Consider the following 23,578-nt stretch of genomic DNA (forward strand, 5'->3'; position numbering starts at 1 on the left):
GGGTTTTTATTTTTGAGATATAGTCCTCTGAGGACGTAAAGTACCTATATATAAGAATGATCTCCGCAGCAACCGCCGGAGTTTAACATAATACTGCTTTTAATATTCAAATCATGAAGGCTATTTCCATTTAAATCTTCCGTCACATTCTTACTGCGCAATGATACAACTATTTGAACTCTCCGGAATGCGTGAGGTATCACGCCGCATTTGAAGGCGTTTTTCAAAACAGCCAAGTTCCGATACCCGGATTATTGTTTTGCATGGTTGATATCTTTTGTTATATTCCGTACCACTCGTTTATTTTTAATCCTCGTAGAAAAACCACCCATTTGTAAATACAATTCTAGCTGAAGCGCACTTCAGCTATGCATTCACCACTGCAAAAATTTCAGAGGAAATCGACAAGCCCAGCGTGCATGGAGGCTATCTCCATTTAAATCTTCCGTCGCATTTCTAAGGCGCAATGATACAACTATTTTAACTCTCCGGAATGCGTGAGGTATCACGCCGCATTTGAAGGCGTTTTCAAAACAACCAAGTTCCGTTATAGGAATAATTGTTTTGCATACTTTATATTACTTTGTTTCCATTTCGAACCACTTGTTTAATTATAATCCTCCTATAAAAATTACTCATTTGCTAAATACAATTCTAGCTGGAGCTCACTTCAGCTATGCATTCGCCACTGCAAAAATGTCAAAGGAAATCGACAAGCCCAGCGTGCATGAAGGCAGGCCCGCCACAAGGGGGGATACTGACTGGGTCTTTGGTACCGGGGCCCGGGCTCCGGAGGGGGCCCGTGTTACCCGGGAAAAACCACTACGAATTCACATGCAACCCTTGTTTCGTAAGAGAAAGTGAAAAATGTACCCTAAAAATTTCGCAAAAGGTGAATAGATTTTCAGAAACACGCTGGGGCACTGTAGAATTCTTCTTAAATTTCCAAAAAAGTGTACTTCCTGGAAAATTTCTATCTATTTTCAAGATTTTCAGTACAGAGGGATATTTTTAGTAACTGCGTTTCATTTTCTTTCCGTCGTCAGATGCTAAGAGTCTCCAGTCTGGGCATCCTCGACTTCAATGGCTCATGCCTCGACTCCCTTGCCACAGACAAACGAAGGGGGAGTCCAGGGGGGCCTGGCCCTCATAGAACTGAAAATAGTATCATAAAGTAGTCCCCCCTCCAAAAAAAAAATAAAATAAAAATTTTCCAGATGTTTTGAATGCAACAATTCCCAAGTATTTTGTGCTGAAAGTATGAAAAAAAAAACATAATTATTCCGCAGAAATTGATGGAAAAATTCTTTATGGAAGCTTCAAAATGCGTCCGATTAGTCGTATAAATTCTAAAATTTCTCGGGGGATGCCCCTCGGACTTTCCCCCCTCCGTGCTTGGGGCCCGGACCTTAAAACTGGTACCAGGGCCCGAGATGGGATGTGGCGGTTCTGTTCAAATGACTGAGCTTTGATACATTGATCCCATAAAAAGTTGATCTTTTCTTATACAGGCCCAAACCAGATATGCGGTCGCTTGATTCTATTAAATCAGATAAAAGAGGAGCTGGAAATCTGATCAACATGATCATGAGAGATCATGAGATATCGATATCCAGAAATTCGTCGTCTCTCGCACGAAGGAACTTAACTCCATTTCAAGGTTGCCAAATTGACTTAAACAATTTATTTGTCTTACACAAATGTACCGGTGCAATTTTATCCAAAATTTCCCTGATTTTTGCATGAAATTTCAGGAAAAATCAGCAAAATTTTCAGTCAGAAATGCCCAAGAGTCTCCTGGTTCTTGTGCCATTTGCGAGGGGAAATTTGGCAGCAATGAAATGAAGTTACGTTCTTTCGTGAGAGAAACGACGAATTGAGACGGGGACAAAAAACTATAGTGGATAGCAGTGTTATTACCTGATCTTTAATTGTATCTCCAAACGTGCGTGCGATGCTGAAGCCTGTAGGAATCTAAACAAAAGAAAGCAAAAAAAATGGCGAGATAATAATGCCATGAGACAGATCACTATACACACTGGAATATGAATATTTCTGAGAAAATCGGCTGTTCCTGTGAAACAATCTGAAGAATAAAAAAATGTTGCCTTTTTGAAGTAGGTAACTACGTTACTCTATATAAAGCTGCTGTTCCCACTCACTATGCCCCCCCTAGATAAAAATTGCCGAAGCGATTTCCTTTAAAATTGGTACACGCTCAGCTATTGTAATGAGGAGTTGATTAAAATTATTCCCACTCAAATCCGCTGCTTAGGACGCTCGCAAGAGCGAAAAGTTGTTTCTCCATATAGTATTACATTGGAGATACGCGGTTGTTTACGCGCATCGCGCCGAACAGGTTCAATCCTGTTGCGTGACGTCACTGCCTTATAGACGAAATATAAGGTTTTAGGCGGTATTTTTTCAACGGATTTTTGAGGAAATTGGTAAGCGGGGTATTTTTCAACGGGGATCTCGAATTTTTGGTCGGATTTTCAAAATCTCAAAATCCAAGATGGCGGCCGTGGCTTAAATGCTAAGTCGGCTCCTGTTCGATCGATTTTCGTGAAACTCGGCATCTGCGGGTACTTTTCGACGGGAAACTCGAATTTTTGGTCAGATTTTCAAAATTTCAAAATCCAAGATGGCCGCCGTGGCCTAAAATGCTAAGTCGGCTCCTGTTCGATCGATTTTCGTGAAACTCGGTATCCGGGGGTACTTTTCGACGGGAAACTCGAATTTTTGGTTAGATTTTCAAAATTTCAAAATCCAAGATGGCGGCCGTGGCCTAAAATGCTAAGTCGGCTCCTGTTCGATCGATTTTCGTGAAACTCGGTATCCGGGGGTACTTTTCGACGGGGATCTCGAATTTTTGGTCGGATTTTCAAAATCTCAAAATCCAAGATGGCGGCCGTGGCCTTAAATGCTAAGTCGGCTCCTGTTCGATCGATTTTCGTGAAATTCGGTATCCGGGGGTATATTTCGACGGGAAACTAGAATGTTTGGTCAGATTTTCAAAATTCAAAAATTCAAGATGGCGGCCGTGGTCTAAAATGCTACATCGCTTCCTGATATCGATCGATTTTTGTGAAACTCGGTATTAGGAGGTGTATTTCGACGGGAAATTAGAATTTTAGGTCCAATTTTCAAAATTCAATAATCAAAAATGGCGATCGTGGTCTAAAATGCTACATCGCTTCCTGATATCGATCGATTTTTGTGAAACTCGGTATTAGGAGGTGTATTTCGACGGGAAATTAGAATTTTAGGTTCGATTTTCAAAATTCAAAAATCCAAGATGTCGAACGTGGTCTAAATTGCTATCTTGGCTTCCGATCCATCGATTTTTGTGAAATTCGGTATTAGGAGGTGTATTTCGACGGGAAATTAGAATTTTAGGTCCGATTTTCAAAATTCAAAAATCAAAAATGGCGAACGTGGTCTAAATTGTTATCTCGGCTTCCGATCCATCGATTTTTGTGAAATTCGGTATTAGGAGGTGTATTTCGACGGAAAACTCGCATTTTTGGTCAGATTTTCAACATTTCCAAATCCAAGATGGCGGGCCCCGCACGAAAACGCGGTCCGGACTCTTAGAACATCAATTTCTGTAAAACTTGGTGAAAAAGAAGATTAAGACATAGATGTTGTCTCCTCATCAATGTTAAAAACTGTGCGGGGCGGTGGCGGCTCGCGGAGCGAGTCGCAAGTTCGTCGCGAAGCGTAGAACTGGGGTCCAGGGGCACTCCCCGGCTAGACGTGTCAGCTCGCAAAGCGAGCTAATCACGACTAGTAATTATATAAAATGTTAGTTGAATTGGATTTTATTGAGCCCTTACCCTTGTTTTTCATAGGAGATTATTGTTTTTCACACATCTCTCATGTTCCTATAATATACATATAATAATATACGACAAAAACTATAATAACTATAATAAACTATAATAATATATCGATATTAACGGTAAAACTTGCAAAAAACGTAGGTATCTCAATTTTCAATTATTATAACTCAGATTTTTATTTTTGAGAGATGGTCTTCTGAGGACGTAAAGTGCCTGTTAGGAAGATCTCTGTAGTAGTCGCAGGGCATCAACATAAAACTGTATTTAATAATACTCATATGACTGAGCTTAATCCATTCAGCCCTAAAAAGCTGAGCTCTTTTTAAACAGGCCAAAGCCAGATATCCGGTTGCTTGATTCTATCAAATCAGATAAAAGAGAAGCTTGAAATCTGATCAACTCGGTAATACTGATATTCAGAAATTGAGACGAGACAATAAAACTATGGTAAATGGCAGTTTTATTACCTGCTCTCTAATCCTATTTCCAAACGCACGTGCGAAGCCAAAGCCTGGAATCTAAACAGAAGAAATCGATGAGTTAGAGAGAGAATTATCCCACGGGATCAATTACTATATATACTGGAATGTGAGTATTTCTGAGAGAATCGGCTGCTCCTGCTAAACAGCTTGGAGAATGAAGAAAATGTTGCCTTTTTTAAGTAAGCGCGTAAATAAATAAACTGTTGGTTGAATTAGATGTTATGGACCATATTTTTTCCTTCTTATTTTCATAAGCATTCTGCTATATGAGTGTCTTAAACTGGCTGAAAGAGCTTGATGCAAGAACGGCTTCTCCCCCCCCCCCCCTCTTGAATTTCTTCAAACTTTGTCTATTGATTACTCATACTCGAGCGTTTCTTTTCTCAAATTTTCAGACCCCCCAAAAAATCTGGGGGGGCGCTAGGGGGGCGGGTAGGGGGTGGAAGTCAAAACTTGTGAACCTTGGTATCTCTCGAACAGAGAAAGATATCGAGATTCGAGGTCCGGTTTAGACACACACGGTGTCGCACGGTTAAGCTCCGCACAGGCCCACTGAGCGGCCGGTCGGCCTCTATTGTAGCGATACGAAGCCGTACTTGTAAAAAAGTGAATTTTTTTGAAGTATCTGTAATTTTGGAACTCAGCGACCCTCAAGAATCCCTAAAATTTATTTCGCACGGTGTGAACATTCAATCTGTTTTAATAACACCCAAACCCGGCTTTGTAACCACAGTGTGACGCGCGCGTAGAGCGGAAACTTCGAGATATTGAGGTTCACAGGTTTTGACTTCCACCCCCCCCCCCCCCCCTAGCATCCCCTCAAAACTATTTGGGGGTCGGAAAATTTAAGAATAGAAGCGCTCAAGTATGAGTTATCAATAGACAAAGTTTGAAGAAATTCCAGAGTCGGGGCGAAAAAAACCGTTTTTGCATCAAGCTATTTGTTCTAAAGCACTCAAAAATCCATTAAATTTTTAGGAATGTGCCTAGAGCCTCCACTCGCCCCTTGCCCTCGGGTTTCAAAAGAGGATTATTGCTGTAACACTTCCCTCTTGTTCATAACTATTAACAGTACAATTTGCAAGAAACGTACCTCAATTTTCAACACGGTAGATTGCTATTTACATTTCATATTTAGGGAGGGTGATTAACGAAAATCATATGATAGAATTTTTGATGGTCATTTTTCATCCTATCAGAATATTTTAAGAAAATTCAAATATGAAAAGTCCCTCTGTCCTTCTCTTCTCTCTCATACTAAAAACATCTGAGGCTTAAAAAAAAAGTGATCCTTATTTACACGCAATAACTTTTGCCGTTCTCGTGAACTGAAGGCGAAATGTGGTTTTGTCGTCCGTTATTAGGTCGACGCGTCACGTAAGGGCGATATTTATCTTTTTCGATGCTTTAAGGTGATTCGACTGACGCCATATTTTGTGTCGGGCGACATGCGATGTATCGCATCGATCGGTTCCGTTTTTCAGCCACTCGTCATTTTTCCGAATTTTTGGATCGCGATTCTGTCGTCAGGATACTAAGGATTTCACTCACCAATTTTGACGAACAAATTCAACGTAATAAAGGCGTGGTTTTTTAGAGGAAAAATGTCGCATTTCAGTGCAGTTTCGATATCTGTATCGAATTCGATATTTTTCCTCTGGGTGAACCACGCCTTTATTACGTTGAATTTGTATGTAAAAATTGGTACGTGCGATCGTGCATTCTTCAGTCTCATTACAACAGAATTGCTATCTCAAAAGTCGAGAAAAGTGACGAGTAGCTGAAAAAATGGAACCAATCTATGCGATATATCGCATGCCGTTCTGACGCAAGAAATAGCGTCCATCGAATCACCTTGAAGGAACATTATTAATTTTCACTCAAGAATGCGGAATAGGTAAAGAGTGGATGGGTCTTTGCGAGAAATGGTTACGCTCATTTTAGGGAAGGTCTCAAACCTATTTTTTTTTTATTTTTCATGCTGATGAATGATAAAAAGTTACAAATAATGTTGTTTTTTGTGTTATTAGAATGTACTATCTTTGGTCACGCTATATTTATAGAGAAAAATGTATGTCTCCTGAAATTTTAAATTATTGAAGTATCATAATGGTTTAAACCTTAAATTAAATCAGGAAGTATAAGTTCGTTGTATTTTATTAGGATCAAAGATGTATATTTTTGTGGGTGTGAGCTTCACGACAAAATACCGAGAATATCTCAAAAGAAAATTAATATCTTCTACGAATTTCCAGGATATAAAGCAAGTCGACGGTGTAAGTCGGCAATCACATAACTCGCTTGCGGTGTCTGAAAATCTCCGCCTCTATGTTATTTTTTTAAAGGAGAACAAATTAACACCATTCCTCCAAGTTTTTGCAGAATTTTCCTTGCTCAGAGAAGAAAAATCGAGGCCGTTTTAAAGAATTGCCGTTGAGTAGTTTTCCGTTTAAAAAAGAAAGTATGACAGGAAGTCTGCGACGTCGCAAACCGAGTTATGTGATTGCCGACTTACACCGTCGAAGTAGGTATTCAATGAAACTCAAGGAATATTTTTAATCGTGTATGGCGAAAATACAGGAATTTTGGGATTGTGGTAGAAAATGGCCAACATTTATGTTATAAATCAATGAAAAAACCGCTGTGAAATCAAGCCTTTTCAAACGTCTGAAAGTTTTAACTCTGCCTTAGATGAAATATTTTCTGCTTTTTGACTAGAGTTTGCTCGCCAAACAAGAAAGAAAGTTCTCTGTAAATGTATGATCGATTCATGAATTGCAAATACTTTTAGTAATCAGTAGACATTGCTCTTATGCCTCATAAAACACGAGATTAGGTACTGAAAAATTTTAATGTAAAAATATGTGAATCATTTGATGGAATTTGAGAAAAGCTGATAATTTTATCAGCTTTTTCCTTATGAGAGTGAAAATACGGAAAAATCTGCTTAAAAACATTCATAATGTATTTACATATTATACTAGCCGCTCTGGAAGGGGCTGTGCCCCATGGAACCCCAGTCATACGCGAATATTCGGCTTGAAAAATGCCGATAAAATTTATGAAGTGCCGTCATGGAGACGGAGATTCTCAGACACCACGAACGAGATATGTGATTGCGGACTTACGCCGCTCCGTCGATATGCGCAATGCGTGAAGTATTCTTTTGACCTTGTAGGCGCTAATATGCGCATCTCGCCGACCGCACCGTTTTGCGCAATGCGAGAAGTTTTCCTGCGGGCTTGTAGGCGCTAACGTGCGCCTCTCGTCAACCGCACTGTTTGGCGCAATGCGCGAAGTATTATTGCGATCTTATAGACGCTAATATGCGTTTCTGACCCCGCTGTGTTTGGCGCAATTATTCAAACTTACTTTAAAATATTTACTTTAAAATTTTCTCAGGAAGGCGGCCTCTCGTCCCTCGCAGACTCTATTGTTGCCAGATAAGTTGCTTTTCCGACACTCCTCCCAGTTCAAACCCATGTAAAATATTCACATTTATCCCACAATCTGGCAACCCTACGAATGAAATAGAAAAAGGTGGAATCGACTGAAAGTCTGAATCCTTCGAAGTTTATATTAATGATCTTGAAAATATTACACTATGCTTAGGAGTATGATATAATGCCTTACTTGAGATATAGTCTGCCTGCATATCGGAAAAACCCGAAGATTGTGAACTTACCTCTTGCGGCGCAGCATTTACAGTCCCCAGAATAACTGCCGAGGCGTAGAGCTATAATTGAACAAAAAACAATTTAGGGACTTTACACTTAGCCTTTAATTAGAATATTAATAATCCAAATGTCTTCTTCATCAAATACCAGTTAAACAAATACCCGAAGAAAAGTAATCAATGAGTCTTTTTTATGACCTCCGTAAAAATGCCCGTACATTATTACACAAATTGAGCGTGAGCGTTTTTTCTTTTTTTGTCCAATGCGTGAATTGGGCAATTTTTCCCTGTTCCATTTCATGAAATGGTCAATTTTCGCGCCATTCCACGATTTGGGTAACAACATTGCCCATTTCATGAATTGGGCATACACGATCTGTGCGTAACACACCCATTAAATACGCCATTGTAGTGAAATATCTTGCTTAGAGCTTCACAATGGCGCAAAATATTTTATATGCCAAACCCACACCTTTACAAAGGTCCACACATTACAAAGCCTCAAAAAAGGGTTACGAAAATGTTTAACTAAAATCCCATGGTTCACAAAAGGTTGACGTATTTGAATGTTCACAGATGTGATCATGCAATCACTGGTTGCGTGCGGTGTTCGCGTGATAACTAAGGGTGTCAGGCAGCCTCTTAACTTTTTTTAGTATTATTAATATAAGTTATTAATTTTTAAATACTTCTCTGTAACCGAAATGAGCCTACATTGGTTGCAAGAGACAACTTACCCCATTATGTCTTTTTTAATATTTTAACCTCGTTTTCTCAATTTTTTTAGCTATCCACTTTCGCAATCCTACACCTTAAAAATGTAATTAATCCCGCATTCCATGCCGCAATTCTCATAAATCTTCGAATAATTTGTACACCCTTAAGAGTCGATTTCTGGCAAAGAGGTCAGCATTACCACCAATAACCAACAGGAAATCCAAGTTCCATCTGCCTCTGAGCGAGATATAGATGGGGTGGTAGGAGAGGGATGTGGTTGAAACTTTTTTTAATATCTATTGTGTAATGACAGTTAGACAAAAGAATTCGTCCTTTTAAATAATTTGATCCCACAATCTTAATATTGAAGTAGCATTTTCCAACAAGAGAACTAAAATCCTTTAAAGTAGTTTTGCAATTTTGAAGCTATATTTTATATCACGATAAAATTGCCAGGATTATCAAGAATAAAAGAATGATGACACTGAACTTGTTCGTGCAAAAAAAAACTTGACAAATTACCGCACTGAAAAAATAAAACTCCGGCCATGGAAGCTGTACTTACGGGCTATACAGGCATACTGTCCGCGTTCCGGGCGTAGCACCCGGAGCAATTGGACTGCATTTTGCAATTTGGAAATATAAATTATGGCTCTTCTGGAAAAAACACTTATGTGCATAGAGAAACTAATGGGAAACTAGATAAAGAATAGGGAAACTAGAATTTATAGTTCCAAATTGCAAAATGTAGTTCAATTGAAGCTGCGGCTCTGGCACCTAGAACTTTCAGCCTCTGAGCCCGGAACGGACAGTCTGCCAATATGTCAAGGTAGGCCATAAAACATCCACCGTGCAGTAATATCTATCCGATCGAGGATTCGTGTCTTACCTTGCCTGTAAATCTTACTCCGTAATAAATTATGACACATTTTAACCTGGCAAGTGGACAAGATTAAACAAAAAGGAAGCTGGTGTTTTGATTTTTTCGCTTTTTTACTTTATTTTCTCAAAGAAAAATGAGCCCGGAGTATTTTTGAGCCCATTTAGCCGCATATTTTCGCTTACAAAAAAATCAAAACGGAATAAAAATATTCGAACTTTATCTCTAATATTTTCTAATAGCGGAACGAGACTTTAGACTTTTCTCGCTTGTAACTCGATGCTGCTAGCTTGGTTCCTTTCTATTGATCGCGTTCTAATGTTGAAACTAGCCTTACTTTGATTTCGGATCTCTCTGATCGGGTTTCTTTGAAAGTAACTACGAAAAACACCCCTGATCGGATGTACTGAATTTACGTGATACTCACGGCAGAAAATAAGACAAGCAGCGTTCCGCGAGTGCCTGACATTTCGACCAGTGGGGAGATAACTTTTGGGACCACCATTAGATGTTTTAGTCCCGCTCTGATAGGGTGTTTCCCTACTTCGGCCAGACTCGCACTGAACAGGCTCAAGTAGTAATTTTGCCCAATATCCCGCGGAAAATGTGCCTAAAGCGGAAATGCCAATATTTGCTTCGCTTGATTTTTGAAGGACTGACTTTCCAGCCAGTTCATACCGCTTTTTTGGAACATAAATCGTGCTAAATGACACGTGTCACGTTCTTTTGAAGATTTGTGTGCAAAAAAGATCATCGAGTGGCAATAAAATTGATAGAAAAAATCAATCCGCGAGAACGGTGACTATATAGGCACTCGTCAAAAAATCGATGTCATTAATATTTGTTCACAGATCATGAGTCCACGAGAAATGAGCAAATGAATTGCGTAACAATCTGCGGAAAGTGGAGGAATTCGAGCGCTTGTACATACGCTTTCAACATGAAATAACTCAATGTCCCTATTTTATATGTGTAAATAAAATCCGCAATAATATATCGACGGTGAAAGTCGGCAATCACATAACTCGTTTGCGGTGTCTGAAAATCTCCGCCTCCACGTCATTTTTTTAAAGGAGAACAAATTGATATTATTTCTTGAAATTTTTGCAGAATTTTCTTCGCATTGAGAGGAAAAATCATGACAGTTTTAAAGAATTGCCGTTGAGTAGTTTTCCATTTAAAAAATAAAGTATGACAAGAAGTCTGCGACGTCGCAAACCGAGTTATGTGATTGCCGACTTTCACCGTCGTAAGCTCAATTTAAGAGTGCTTGATGAGCGGAATTCGCATTTTTCATATTTTATCCTCTAAAATGGAAAATTGGAGGAAGATAGATTGAAAAGTGAGAACATGTGCCCCATTGTGACTTCATCTGGGGGCAGTTTCCATCCGAACACATGTATCAAAATACTATGTACATATGTACCACATGCACACATGCCCAAATTATGTTATTTTGTCAAATTTCCTCCGATCATTGTTCAATCTAGAAACCAAGGATATCCACGTGTTTAATTTTCCTGGTATTTTCATTTTAAATATGAAATTTACAAAATTTAAACACCTGCAAATTTTCCATTCCAGCTTTAAAGCAAAACCAAGATTTTGAATATCCAGGGGATGTGCTAGAAAACTCAGATTTAATGAGACGACCTATGCTATGGTCGCCACAAAAGTATACCTAGCGAATCGAACCGATCGCGATGCTTCAAATTTTTTTTTCAAAAAGGAGCAGTACTTGAAGCAAACAGATTCGAATTTATTTTGATACTCGTAATCTCGCTTTTTATTCAGAGCATTATTTTTCATTTTTGGTCAACCGGTCAATGAGAAAATCAGCTGCAAAATCGCTGCAAAAAATGCAGCGATCTGCTTTAGCAGTGCATGCAGCCGTGCAATTTTAAGAAAATCCGAACTAACTAGTCACAGGAACGGAGTCTACTATTTTCTAAACCTCGGAGTTCGAGTCAAAGTAAATTTACAAGTTACATTAAGTTCAGTTTGCTCAAAAGTGATGCGAATATGCTTTAACAATCTGCAGTGTGTTGTTTGAGCATATTTGAGTGACTTCTCTTATCATTCGCATATTTACATATTTATCTGACTCCGATTTTACACCAACTCCGAGGTTTAAAAAATAAGTGTCCTCGTTCCGATATGTATTTCCTTGCTTAGTTCAAATGAAGTATTTTTTTACCAATATGTTTGACTTTTGGTGCGACTTAAATCGAGAAATATTGGTGCAGAAATCTGTTTTCACATCGAACTGGAGAGAAAAATTTTAGAACCTAACAAATTTGTACTAGATGTCCTTAATTTTTGAAGAGTTATACACCTATACTGATCAGCGGCGAGGCGTGAATAATCGATTATCGATATCTCGCCATTTGAAGCTATGGTAAAGAATCGATTACTAAGGTGTTCGCTGCGAACACCCTGATAATCGATCTTTTTTCATAGGTTTAAATGGCATAACGATCGATATATCGCAATTCATGCCACGCCACTGGAAGCTATGGTAAAAGATCGATCCTTTTCCATCAGGCTCGTAGCCAGGATTTTGTTCTGGGTGGGACTTGCGAGGTTCCCCCCTACTGCCGGGGGTTCTGGGGGGTATGGAATACCCCCCAGTCAGGAGGGGGGCCCAGGGGTCCCCCTGAAACATTTTAGAAATTTGTAATCTAATTAGACGCATTTCGAGGCTTTCGTGACACAGATTTTCCATCAATGTCTGCAGAAAAATTACGTTTCCTTTTTGAACTTTCAGCAAAAAATGCATTTACCTACGCAATCAGAAAGATCCTGAATATTTTGAAATTTTCACTCTATTTGGACGCATTTCGAGGCCTCTGCAACACAAATTTGTCATTTTATGAAGGCAATTACGATTTGTTTTACTTTAACACAAAATACTTTCAAACTGTTACATTCGACAAAGTTGGAAATTTTTTGAAATTTCATTTCTATTTGGACGCATTTTGAGGCTTTTCTGATGAAAATTTTAGGAACGATCACGGTGTTCTCATTTAAGATTCTACATTAAAAGAGATAAGTATCTTCGCCGGTCTTAAACTTCTTCTTTTCTCGTACTTTCTCATCTTCTGTCTCCTCTTTCCTTCTCTCTTTTCCTCCATTTTTTTGCTTTTGGGGGAGGGGGGCTTGAGCCCCCCAAGCCCCCCTGGCTACGTGCCTGTTTTCCATAATTTCAAATGGAAGATCAATTGATAAATCGCAAAGCATGCCACGCCACTGACTCTGATTGGCAGAGAAGGCAACTTTTGCAGTGCATGCAATCAGAATTCATGTTGAAAGCTAAATGCGCTGACGCAGAGCCTTCCAAAATATCTGATTCTCTCACTGACCGGCCCCATGCCTGCGGCTTTTCAGTTTTTCAAAATCCACGCAACTAAAGAGAGTTGGTATTTTATAGCAAACTGGAAACTTTATTTTCCCCGCATGTCAAGCTGATACAAATCATCAAGCTAAATATGCCCTTGATACGTTAGTATCATGACATTTATAAAGCGAGTGTTTGTTTGGTAATGGTGTTTACAAGTTTAAGCTGTCGTTGCTCTTGAAAACTGCCGTACCCAGGAAAAATGCTTGATGGATATGCGGACAATGCCAAATTTTCCCTGGTAAAATATTTGTTCCTTCTTTGGGGACCCGTAAACATTTTGAATTTCAGTTTTCAGATACTGTAGATTGAACAGCGGATTAAATTCTCGGAAAAACTAGAAGTAAAATACGCACAAGATTGTGTGGAAATTTGCATTTTATCGAGGGGCATTTGGCAGCCTCTGAAGGCTCACACGGCATTTTTCCTTAATGCGGCAAACATAACCACGAAAGTAGAACTATGGTTGCATGAAACATTTCCACACAATTACCGTATTATCTAATATTGATTCAACAACAGGAGGCTGTCTGCGGCAAGAATTCTATAGTGTTCTTACGATGATTTAATGATGCGAATCAGCTGGTGCAGAGTACACAATTTTTAAATTTCGAGCAATTAAAAATCCCCTCTTTTATTTTCTGATTTCGTCTTTTATTTCGTCTGAAATTTGCTCCCCAGTGCTCAGTCAGCGTGGTTTGTGACCCGTTTTTTCATATTTCCCGCCCTAGTAGCAGAACAAATTTTTGTTTTTTCTATAAAAATAAAAAAAACATATCTGTTATCTAAATGGTTTTTATATAAAAAACGTGTACCGCTTATATTAAAAAAAATCAAAGCTCAGACCCGACCGTTATATAAAAAAATGATAAAAGCTAGATAGGGTAATTTTTTTTTAATAGACAATTTTTCTATTTTTTCATAAAACGCATGAATATGAAAGTGTTAAAAGTGAACATTTTTATGTAACTATTATATAAAAAAGTCATCATTTTCGTGAGCTTTTTGCAAAAATATTAAAAAATCTTCTGATTCGCGAAAAGCTCACGAAAATGATGACTTTTTTTATATAATAGTTACATAAAAATGTTCACTTTTAACACTTTCGTACGCATGCGTTATGTAAAAAAAAAATTAACTTTCGCACATAATCTTAATCTCTTCTTTCTATGGTTCTGCTACTAGGGCACGTATACGGGCAGTTTTTCTCGGTGGCCGGTAGTCAGGTTTGCCCGCAGATAGGTCTAATCTAAATAATCAAACAATCTCGTCAACTGCTGGAAACTCACCTTGCGTAAGTTTTTAATTGATTCAAAGCTTTTGTTCTTGCAAAGTAAAGAAAAGAAGGAAAGAGACGCTTGGAATCAAATGAAATTATACAATAGAAATAGTTAGTTTCAATTCTTTAATGACTAAATTATAGATATCATGCTCATTTCGGAGACGAGACTCGCCTTAATGAGTCTTTTTTCTCAATACCAATTATTCATTTTATAACGCTCTTCTCTCCAACAATGGAGCACACGCTGGAGCCGGAATATTAATGAAACGTAGACTCAAACATTAATCGAACAACGTAGAATGACACTATAGCACAGGGATTGTTCCAATCTACGTCAAACACTATTAATTTAAGTCAACAAAAAATGACTATTGCCTCTATTTACTCTCCTCCACATCACTCCCCAAGAGATAGATTACGCTAATCTAATCGATCGTTCTAAATCTGATAGCTGGGGATTGGAATTCGAAAAACTTTGCATGAGGGTATAAATCCATATACTTCAAAGGCCGTAATTTACCAGAAGCAATAAACTCACTGCAAGCGGAGATCGCATCGCCCTACGCACTACCCAACTGATTTTATAAAATCACCTGATATTATAGACTTTGGTGTTTTTAAAGGTTTTTCAAAACAAAACATCAATACAACAGTAATTGAAGATGAGCTATCATCCGATCACATTCCGGTTCACTTTCATTTAGCAGCTACTCCGATTTTTGCTACCCTCCCCTGCTTTGCTTGAGAGTATAGTGATTTCTAATTTTGTCGTCTTTCGGTGACACTCGAGACAGTAACTTTAATTGGTCGAGTTAAGAGAGAAACCAAACACGCAATTTGGCCTGGAGCGGCGCGGTGCAGAGAGCAATGATGACGAGGACTTGATGAAAAGGAGAAGCCCTTCGGCGCGGCGCGGCGGTCGGCATGTAACACATATTAGCGCCTACAAGACTGCATGAATACTTCACGCATTGCGTCAAAGACAGCGCGGTCCCTGCGGTCAGCAGCGGACGGCGTGGAACGCATAGCGCCTACAAGACTGCATGAATACTTCACGCATTGCATCAAACACAGTGCGGTCAGCAGCGGTCGACGTGAAACGGTTACAAGACTGTTGTTGGAATACTTCGCGCATTGTGCCAAATACAGTGCGGTCAGCGCGGCGCGGCGGCGAAAGTTAAAGTTATTAAACCGCATTTATGTTTGTTCTTTCATAATTTTTTATTCGCAATAAATTTGAAAAAGCGTGTTACAAACTACGCAGATTGCGCGCTGAGGAGTGGATTTTAGACTTTATCGTGATTTTCAAAGGCGGATCCAGCAATTTGGCAACACCGGATTTCCTGCATTGAAACCTATGCTAAATTATCGATTCTTGTCGGAGCACCCGGCCCCCCCAGGAATCGATACATTACTACAGGTTTAAATTAAGGAAATCCCGTGTTGCCAAATTGCTGGATCCGCCAATGGTGATTTTCTAACGAATTTCCTCTTGACAATTATATTTAGTTGGCCGTATATCTTGCTTGCAACAGATCCATTCTATAATGTTCACACAAAGAGAGTGCCGACTCCCGCGCTCTGCATGACGTGACGTCACCGGACATCGACGGTGAAACTACCAAACCACGTATCTCGGTTTGCGACGTCGCAGACTTCCTGTCATACTTTATTTTTTAAATGAAAAACTACTTAACGTCCAGTCTTGAAAATTTCTGTGATTTTTCCTCTTTGTGCGAAGAAAATTCCGTGAAAATTTCAAGGAATGATATTGATTTGGTCTACTTCAAAAAAATAAAATGCGAGCGGAGATTTTTAAACACCGCAAACGAGATACGTGGTTTGATAGTTTCACCGTCGACGTGTAGGTATACAGGTACAATGTACATCAACGCCTCGACGGTGCAACTACAAAAGGACGGATTCCAATTGTATTTTTTTTTCAAAATTTCTACTCTCTTCGGTTTTTAAAAAGAATATCGCTACTTTTCAAAGAATGGCTTTGAAAGGACAAAAAATCACGGGAAATTTTTCTGATGACAAGGATCAACTATTATTAAGAGAGAAAAATGTAACAAGAAAACCGCAACGCCGAATACAGAAATACACGTGCTTTGGTCGTTTCACCATCGCCATGCTGTTTGTACGGAGAGAGCTTTTACTGCTTGATTTCCCCATTGTGTACCAAACAAATTGCAACGAGTTCTCCACTCAGGCAGCTTTTAAAAGCCAGCATTTGCGTCAATGGGTGTGAATATCGTGTCATGCGCTCACCTATAAATATTTTCCAGTCCTGAGACCAAGGCCGGATTAGCACCCAGGGGCCCGGCCCCGGCCCAACCGATAAAATGAGACCTTGTTGAGCTCTTTTGGTCAAAAACTGACCGAGCTATGACGTTTCTCCTGTGGCATATTGAGAGACCGCCTCCAGGATTTTAGGGGTACTTTTTGAGAAGAAAAGAACGAGCCAGCGACAAAAACTGCTTCTGTCTAAACAACCGCCCTTGTACACTTCTCTCATTTCTTTATACGTATCATTTAGCGACAATCCATGCCGAAAACAATAGTAGATGACGTAATGTTGTTATTTTTTTAACGTTTCGCTTGCACTCAACATCGCGAAAAAGATGAGCAAAATTAACCACGTGACAGACCAGCCGACTCGGTTGAATGATTCTCTCACACATATGTATATGTGGCACCGCCTCGGCAAGCAATGTTGCCAAACCCTCCCTTTATGTTACCTATTTTATCTTGAAATGTATTTCGTAAAAGATCAGACTTAATGTTGACTTTTTAAGACTTTTCACAGCGTGCTGCAAAAAGTACCCCTAAAATCCTAAAGGCGGTCTCTCAACATGCCGCGGGTGATACGTCATACGTATCTCGGTTAATTTTTGACCAGAAGAGCTCAACAAGGTCTCATTTTATCGTTTTTTACTCCGTCTACACGAGTACGTACATCGATTTTTTTTTTTTAGCTTTGCGTTCGCTCTAACTGTCACTCAATCTTTTCTTTGCAAAAAATACCTCTAAAATCCTGAAGGCGGTCTCTCAACATGCCGCGGGTGAAACGTCATATCTCGGTTAATTTTTGACCAAAAGAGCTCAACAAGGTCTCATTTTATCGGGTTTTACCCCGCCTACGAGTACGTGCACCGATTTTTTTTAAGCTCTTTCCGTTTGCTCTAAAAGCCGATCATCGCATTAATTTTTGGACAACCCATGTATGAGTCTGTCGACGCTAAAATACACGTGTCTTTTCTCTGGTGAACCATCATAGAGTGGAGATGTTGCATGTGTGAGGAATTTGCGATTGGACTGTTGATTCTCGTGCAAAAGTTCGCGAGAAACACGATGGTGCCTCTGGTTTTCTCTAAAATTAACTCCTAGCTCAAAAAAAGCTCTCAAGTTGAGGCCAAAATGGAGGGGATATCCCACGAGAGTCCACCTCTACATCAAGACAAACTCTGTATTCAAAGATAGGGAGCAAATACATTGACAGGGCTGCCACTTTATTTGGGGACTCCAAAACTGAAAACACGGCAACCCCGCCAATGTATTTGCTCCCTATCTTTGCATGGAGAGTTTGTTTTGATGTAGAGGTGGACTCTCAGGGTAGGGTGGGATATCCTCTCCATTTTGGCCTCAACTTGAGAGCTTTTTTTGAGCTTGGGAGTTAATTTTAGAGAAAACCAGAGGCACCATCGTGTTTCTCGCGAACTGTAACATAAGAATCAACAGTCAAATCGCAAATTCCCCACACATGCGACATCTCCATTGGAGGATTCTTACGGATCTCAGCTCTTAAAAGAAAGCGAACGCGTTTAATTTTAAAATCCATTGACTCTTATGTACTGCACGAAAATGCAAGATCAGATGTGCAAAAAATCCCTCACTCAAAAAAAAAAAAATAAAAAAAATAAAAAAAACGAATAAAAATTAAAAATGCGAAGGGCATGACAAAGTGGATAAAAATGAAACAAAAAATCCCATCGCTGAAATGCGGGAGCTTCAAGCGAGTGCGTGCGTGCCTTGGATGAGACAGTCTTGTTCGAGATGCTACAATCCCAGTGTGAGTTTCGCTTCTCTTCATTCGGAGGTACTTACATTCAAATTTATTTTATTTTTCTTTAGAAGCGATTTTAATGCTCAGAAGTAGAGTTTGACCCTTGGTTACGATACCATTACGATACTACCCAACCAAAGCATGCCTCAAGAGGTCTGAGGACCTCGGGGTGGCTGAACCGTTCGTATTTTATTCAGAAATTGACTTAAAAGTATTGATAGAATTAACGCAATGAATTTAGAGATTGAATGAGTTAGATGAGAGGCCAAACTTTTCATTTGGAAGTCCTTCTACGTTGGAGATCAGTTTTGAAGTGACTCATTGGAAACCTAAATTTTAACTGCATCTATTCGTTCCTAATTTTGCGTATTCTTATGGAGGAGCGACTGCATGTGTTTACAGTCGTCTAGTGGATCTTGTTTAAAAGGTAGTTATTTTTGGGTTGATCTCAAATTGATCTTAACATTGCACTCAGAGAAAATTGCTCCGATAATTTTTTCTGATTTTTCTTTCCTTCTCTCTCTTTTTCTTTCTTTAAATGGCCTTAGATGCTAAAGCACCGCTTTAAAATAAAATTATTTTACTACTACTACTACTCTCTTTCAAACACACAGAGGTGTAAATGGCAAAATTTAACCTTTCCCCTCAACCCTTTTGTATTTTTACTTATGTGACCTTGATTTCCATGTAAACACACATAGGTGTAAATGGCCTTAATTGCTAAATCACCGCTTTAAAATAAACGTATATTACTACTACTACTACTTTCTATATTTCTGTCTCTCGTCTGCCTTTCTTTCTTTCTGTATTACTGTTACTGCCCTCTTTAGAGGTGTAAATGGCCTTAGATGCTAAAGCACCGCTTTAAAATTAAATTATTTTACTACTACTCCTTTTTTTCAAAACATTTGGAACTTAGAACTGAAGCCGTTAAATTGCATTATTGATACCATTTCTTATGAACAGGACTAACATTTTTCAAAGTTCAGATTTAGTGCAAACCTCGAACGATCGGATCTTTTGCTTGGTTCGATACAAAGACGTCTTTGTGAAAAAGTGCCAGTCAGTTACTATTTTATGAAATGTGACATACATGATAACATACGTGAAGATTCTCCCAAAATTATAAACCTCATAGATTGAGTACTATTGTTTTTGCTTCGAAGCTGCAGTCAAACTGTCTACTTCGAAAGTGATTTTTCGCATTAATATTGTATTCACGATAGGAGAAAAACATCTTCTGGGAGGGGAAAGCAAACCCGCTACTATTGGAAGGAAGTACTTCTTCCTCACACACACCCCCTCCCCCTGGATCAAAAGTATGACGACGATGCCTAAACTCTGAAAATATGTAACTCGAAATGCGGTATTGTAATGTTCTCACTGTACCTATTTTATTTTTTTAAAGGAAAACAGCTCGTCACTATTTAACGTTTTTTTTGCCGCATCTTACTACCACTTTAAAATTATTCCATTAAAATATCAAGGCATGACAATGTTTAGTTTTCCTTAAAACGCAAGATTTCTTGAGCTGCTCTATTTGAGTTGGGTACGTGTCCTCGGAGTTTAGCCATCCATGTTGTGCTTTCAAGCGTCATGGTGCGAACCGCCCGTCGTTTTCAGCAGCAAAAAATACAAACATGAAAGAGAGAAAAAACTTGTAAAAAAATTAATTCGCAGAATCAAGAACGTCACAATCGGTAATTTTCAGTTTTCCGTGACGCGTTGGCGATAATTCGCACCTTGATTGCAGCCGTTTAATTATTCTATACCACGGTGTACGTAACGATTCCATCCTCCGCATTTTTTGGTTTTTCTAAAATGCGGCATGATGTCGCACAGTTGTAGCAGTGTTTTCGTTTTTGAGAACATGAAATCCAAAATTTTGATATTTTGAGAGAGAAAATTGGAACTTGATGTTTTTACAACTGTACAAATTTGGCATAGAATATTTTTGAGAATGGTTGAGGACGCTCCACGAATTTTTTGTGCAATTACGACTGTCCACTAAAACCTTAATCGTTTACATTAAAAACATCTCGGAGTGAAACGTTGACCAACTTAGATAGAGAATTACTCAAAAGCCAATGTCTAATTTCTTTCGAATCGTCCTCAATTTACAGCAATTTCTTGGGGCGTATCCTTGCAATGGCTACAGATAGTCCTGGCAATGCAGACGGAACAACAACAATTGCCTTACCCAGTGCTACAATTTCAAGCGGGTGACATTTTTTACGTTAAGTATTTTTCCTTGCATTGGATGGTGGCCTTGGATGATACGTTTTACTTTAAAGTAAGCTTCTCTATAGATTTTAATCTTTCTTATATTTTAACCCTTAGATGTCCAATATTTTTAACACGCTATGTCCCAAGTCGGGTCAAATTGACCTGTATTTAAACACACTGGTTTTAGTGGTTTTTTAAGTATTATCTTTAAGTATTATCTTAAGTTTCTGAAGGTATACTTTTTTTTTTTTTAAATTGTCACTTTTTCGGTGATACATTGGCGCTCTCTCAACCTCCCTTCTCATCAGTCATGTGTAACTTTCCCAGAAAAGATAGTTGGGTCAACTTGATTCGTCTTGGAAATTTTAGGGGTTGTCGCCAAATTAAAAACGTTCCTAATACGGCAAAATATCCGTTTCTAGACGTTAGCTCTTTTGGGCGCTTGAGGGACCTCTAAACGGTTTGTTTTTCTTTTTCAAGATGATTATTGATCTGTGCACATAGCATATTTTGATCGAACTTAACCTTTATCTTTTTTCCATTTTCACAAATAAAAGACACCTTAACGCACGCTGACGACAGCGCAGAGATACAAATATTCGTGCTCGATGGATGCCCGTGTTGCATCTGCAAAATTGAAGGCGCGATGGCTCGGCGCGTGAACTCGCAATGCTCCACTCTAAGCTGCCAATATATGGTGTCGCTCAGATTCGGGAGGAAAGTTAAAAAATGGCTCGATTCCGTCTCTCCTAACTTTGGCTGGGTTGCTCAAGTAGCCCTTGAAGCACCACTACAAATAAGACAAACGGAGTTAGATTAATTCGATTATTCCGAATCCTAGGAGAAATAACACCGGTTCATTCGGTACACTACAATTTCCGGTTCAGTTATCTGTACCGTCGGTCCCGGAAGCAGACCCTCGGTTCAGGTAGGACACTTTTGGTAGGCAAACTTAGATTCCTGTTATTTTTTTTACCGAAGGCTTCAAGGACCTGAAGCTTGAGCCAAAGTTGAGTTTTTCTCAATGACCGGAGACTTCGACCACTTAGAGTGACTGCTTAATAGCAACCCTTAAGCGACATCTCATCCAGTTACATTGCTTAAATTGGCTTGTTGTCGGTCTCCTTTGCAGGGTGGCATGAAACGTGAGAAAGAAATGAAAGATTGGAAAATCCAGTGAAATATTTCATGAGATTTCACGAGGCTATGAAATATTTCATATTTTTCGGGGGCTAGAGTATGTTACTCGCACTCAAACAACAAAAAATAGAAGACAGTCACAATTTTTACATTTTACGGAACATGAAATGGAACCGGTATTTTTCAATATCTTTCATAAATTTCTGAAATTTCATGAAATATTTCTCGTGAAATTTCAAGATTTTATTTTTCATGCCACCCTGCTCCAGTGGTGTAGTGGTTGTAGCGCTTCCTCTATGATCGAGAGGTCCCGGGCTCGATTCCCGGCCAGATGACCCGAGTTTGATAGTCTCAAACATAGATTTCGGGGGCTGGCTTGATTAGGGAGGAGGGGAATGGGGCTTTTGGGGGGAAAAGGTGTATCCCTCCCTAAGGGATATTAGAACTGCACAAGAAAGAAAAAAAATAGTTAGTGCGGGGTCTCCACAATATATTGTCTCTGGTTTCCACAGATGTCAGGCAACAACGACTATACTGGTGAGATCGTGATTTCGAAGATGGCTACCGACGAGCTCGACGACCCAAATATTTTCGGGATATGGCCAGCCCCGCAAGAAATAACGCCCGGCGTGAAGCTTATCGGGGAGGTGGGCATTGATCTCGCTTGGCGCATGCGTGGCATGACACTCCATTACGACTTCTTCAGATGCAATTGCCGCCACTACATCTACTACATCCTTTACGGAACGCCCACACCCTTCGGAAAGTAAGTACAGCACATGCTTCTCATACAGTTCTAGTCTGGGACCATTCGGGGAAAGGGCACTGGATCAGAGTCGGTTTTAGGGGTGGTTACATGGGCCGCGCCCCATGGCGGCAAATTTTGCAATTTTTTAAAATATAGGTATAAATAAAAAAAATCGGATTCGGAAAACGAGTAAAGGTGACGAAATCTGTCATCTCCTGAGAGTATAGTGATCTCTAATTTTGTCGTCTTTCGGTGACACTCGAGACAGTACCTTTAATTGGTCGAGTTAAGAGAGAAACCAAACACGCAATTTGGCCTGGAGCGGCGCGGTGCAGAGAGCGATAATGGCGAGGACTTGAGATGAGAAGGAGAAGCCCTCGGCGCGGCGCGGCGGTCGGCATGTAACACATATTAGCGCCTACGAGACTGCATGAATACTTCACGCATTGCGTCAAAGACAGCGCGGCCCCTGCGGTCAGCAGCGGACGGCGTGGAACGCATAACGCCTACAAGACTGCATGAATACTTCACGCATTGTGTCAAACACACTGCGGTCAGCAGCGGTCGACGTGAAACGGTTAGCGCTTACAAGACTGTTGTTGGACTACTTCGCGCATTGTGCCAAATACAGTGCGGTCAGCGCGGCGCGGCGGCGAAAGTTAAAGTTATTAAACCACATTAATGTTTCTTCTTTCATAAGTTTTTCGTTCTATTCTTATAAATAGAAGACCTTGTCTATACACAGAGATAAGTTTACGGACCTTAACTTCCGTGCAAAGTTCCGTGGAATTTTGCTAGTGTTGACACGACTTTCACAAAAAATGTGCCTAACACGAGTAAACGCGTCTTATGCACCCCCTCCTTCCCCCTCCCCCTCCGGCACGTTCACTCGATGGTTTTTTTTAATGTTTCCAAACGAATGAGAAGGGGGCGGCAAAATACAGGCGGCCCATGACGGCAAGTAGGTAAATCCGGCCCTGCGCGTACTGGACAGGCCCGCCACAAAGGGGGGGATACTGGGTCCCTGGTACCGGGGCCCGGGCCCCGGAGGGGGCCCGTGCTGCCCGTGAAGAACCACTCCGACTTCACATGCAACCCTTGTTTCTTAAGAAAAAG

General features: G+C 39.8%; 1 protein-coding gene across 9 annotated transcripts in view; it reads left to right on the top strand.

The window, feature by feature from the left end:
* Positions 1-23,578, top strand: part of LOC109037560 (uncharacterized) — a 40,802-nt gene that overhangs the window by 10,864 nt on the left and 6,360 nt on the right. For 5 of the 9 annotated variants that reach the window (XM_072299222.1, XM_072299223.1, XM_072299219.1 and 2 more), the window contains 2 exons: positions 20,472-20,641; positions 22,227-22,480. In XM_072299222.1, the coding sequence (XP_072155323.1) occupies positions 20,472-20,641; positions 22,227-22,480 (424 nt within the window). The remainder of the gene's footprint in view (positions 1-20,471; positions 20,642-22,226; positions 22,481-23,578) is intronic. The other 4 variants (XM_072299225.1, XM_072299224.1, XM_072299227.1 and 1 more) reach the window with 1 other exon arrangement.

The sequence above is a fragment of the Bemisia tabaci genome, chromosome 4, assembly GCF_918797505.1.
Source record: "Bemisia tabaci chromosome 4, PGI_BMITA_v3".
Taxonomy (NCBI): Eukaryota; Metazoa; Arthropoda; class Insecta; order Hemiptera; family Aleyrodidae; genus Bemisia; species Bemisia tabaci.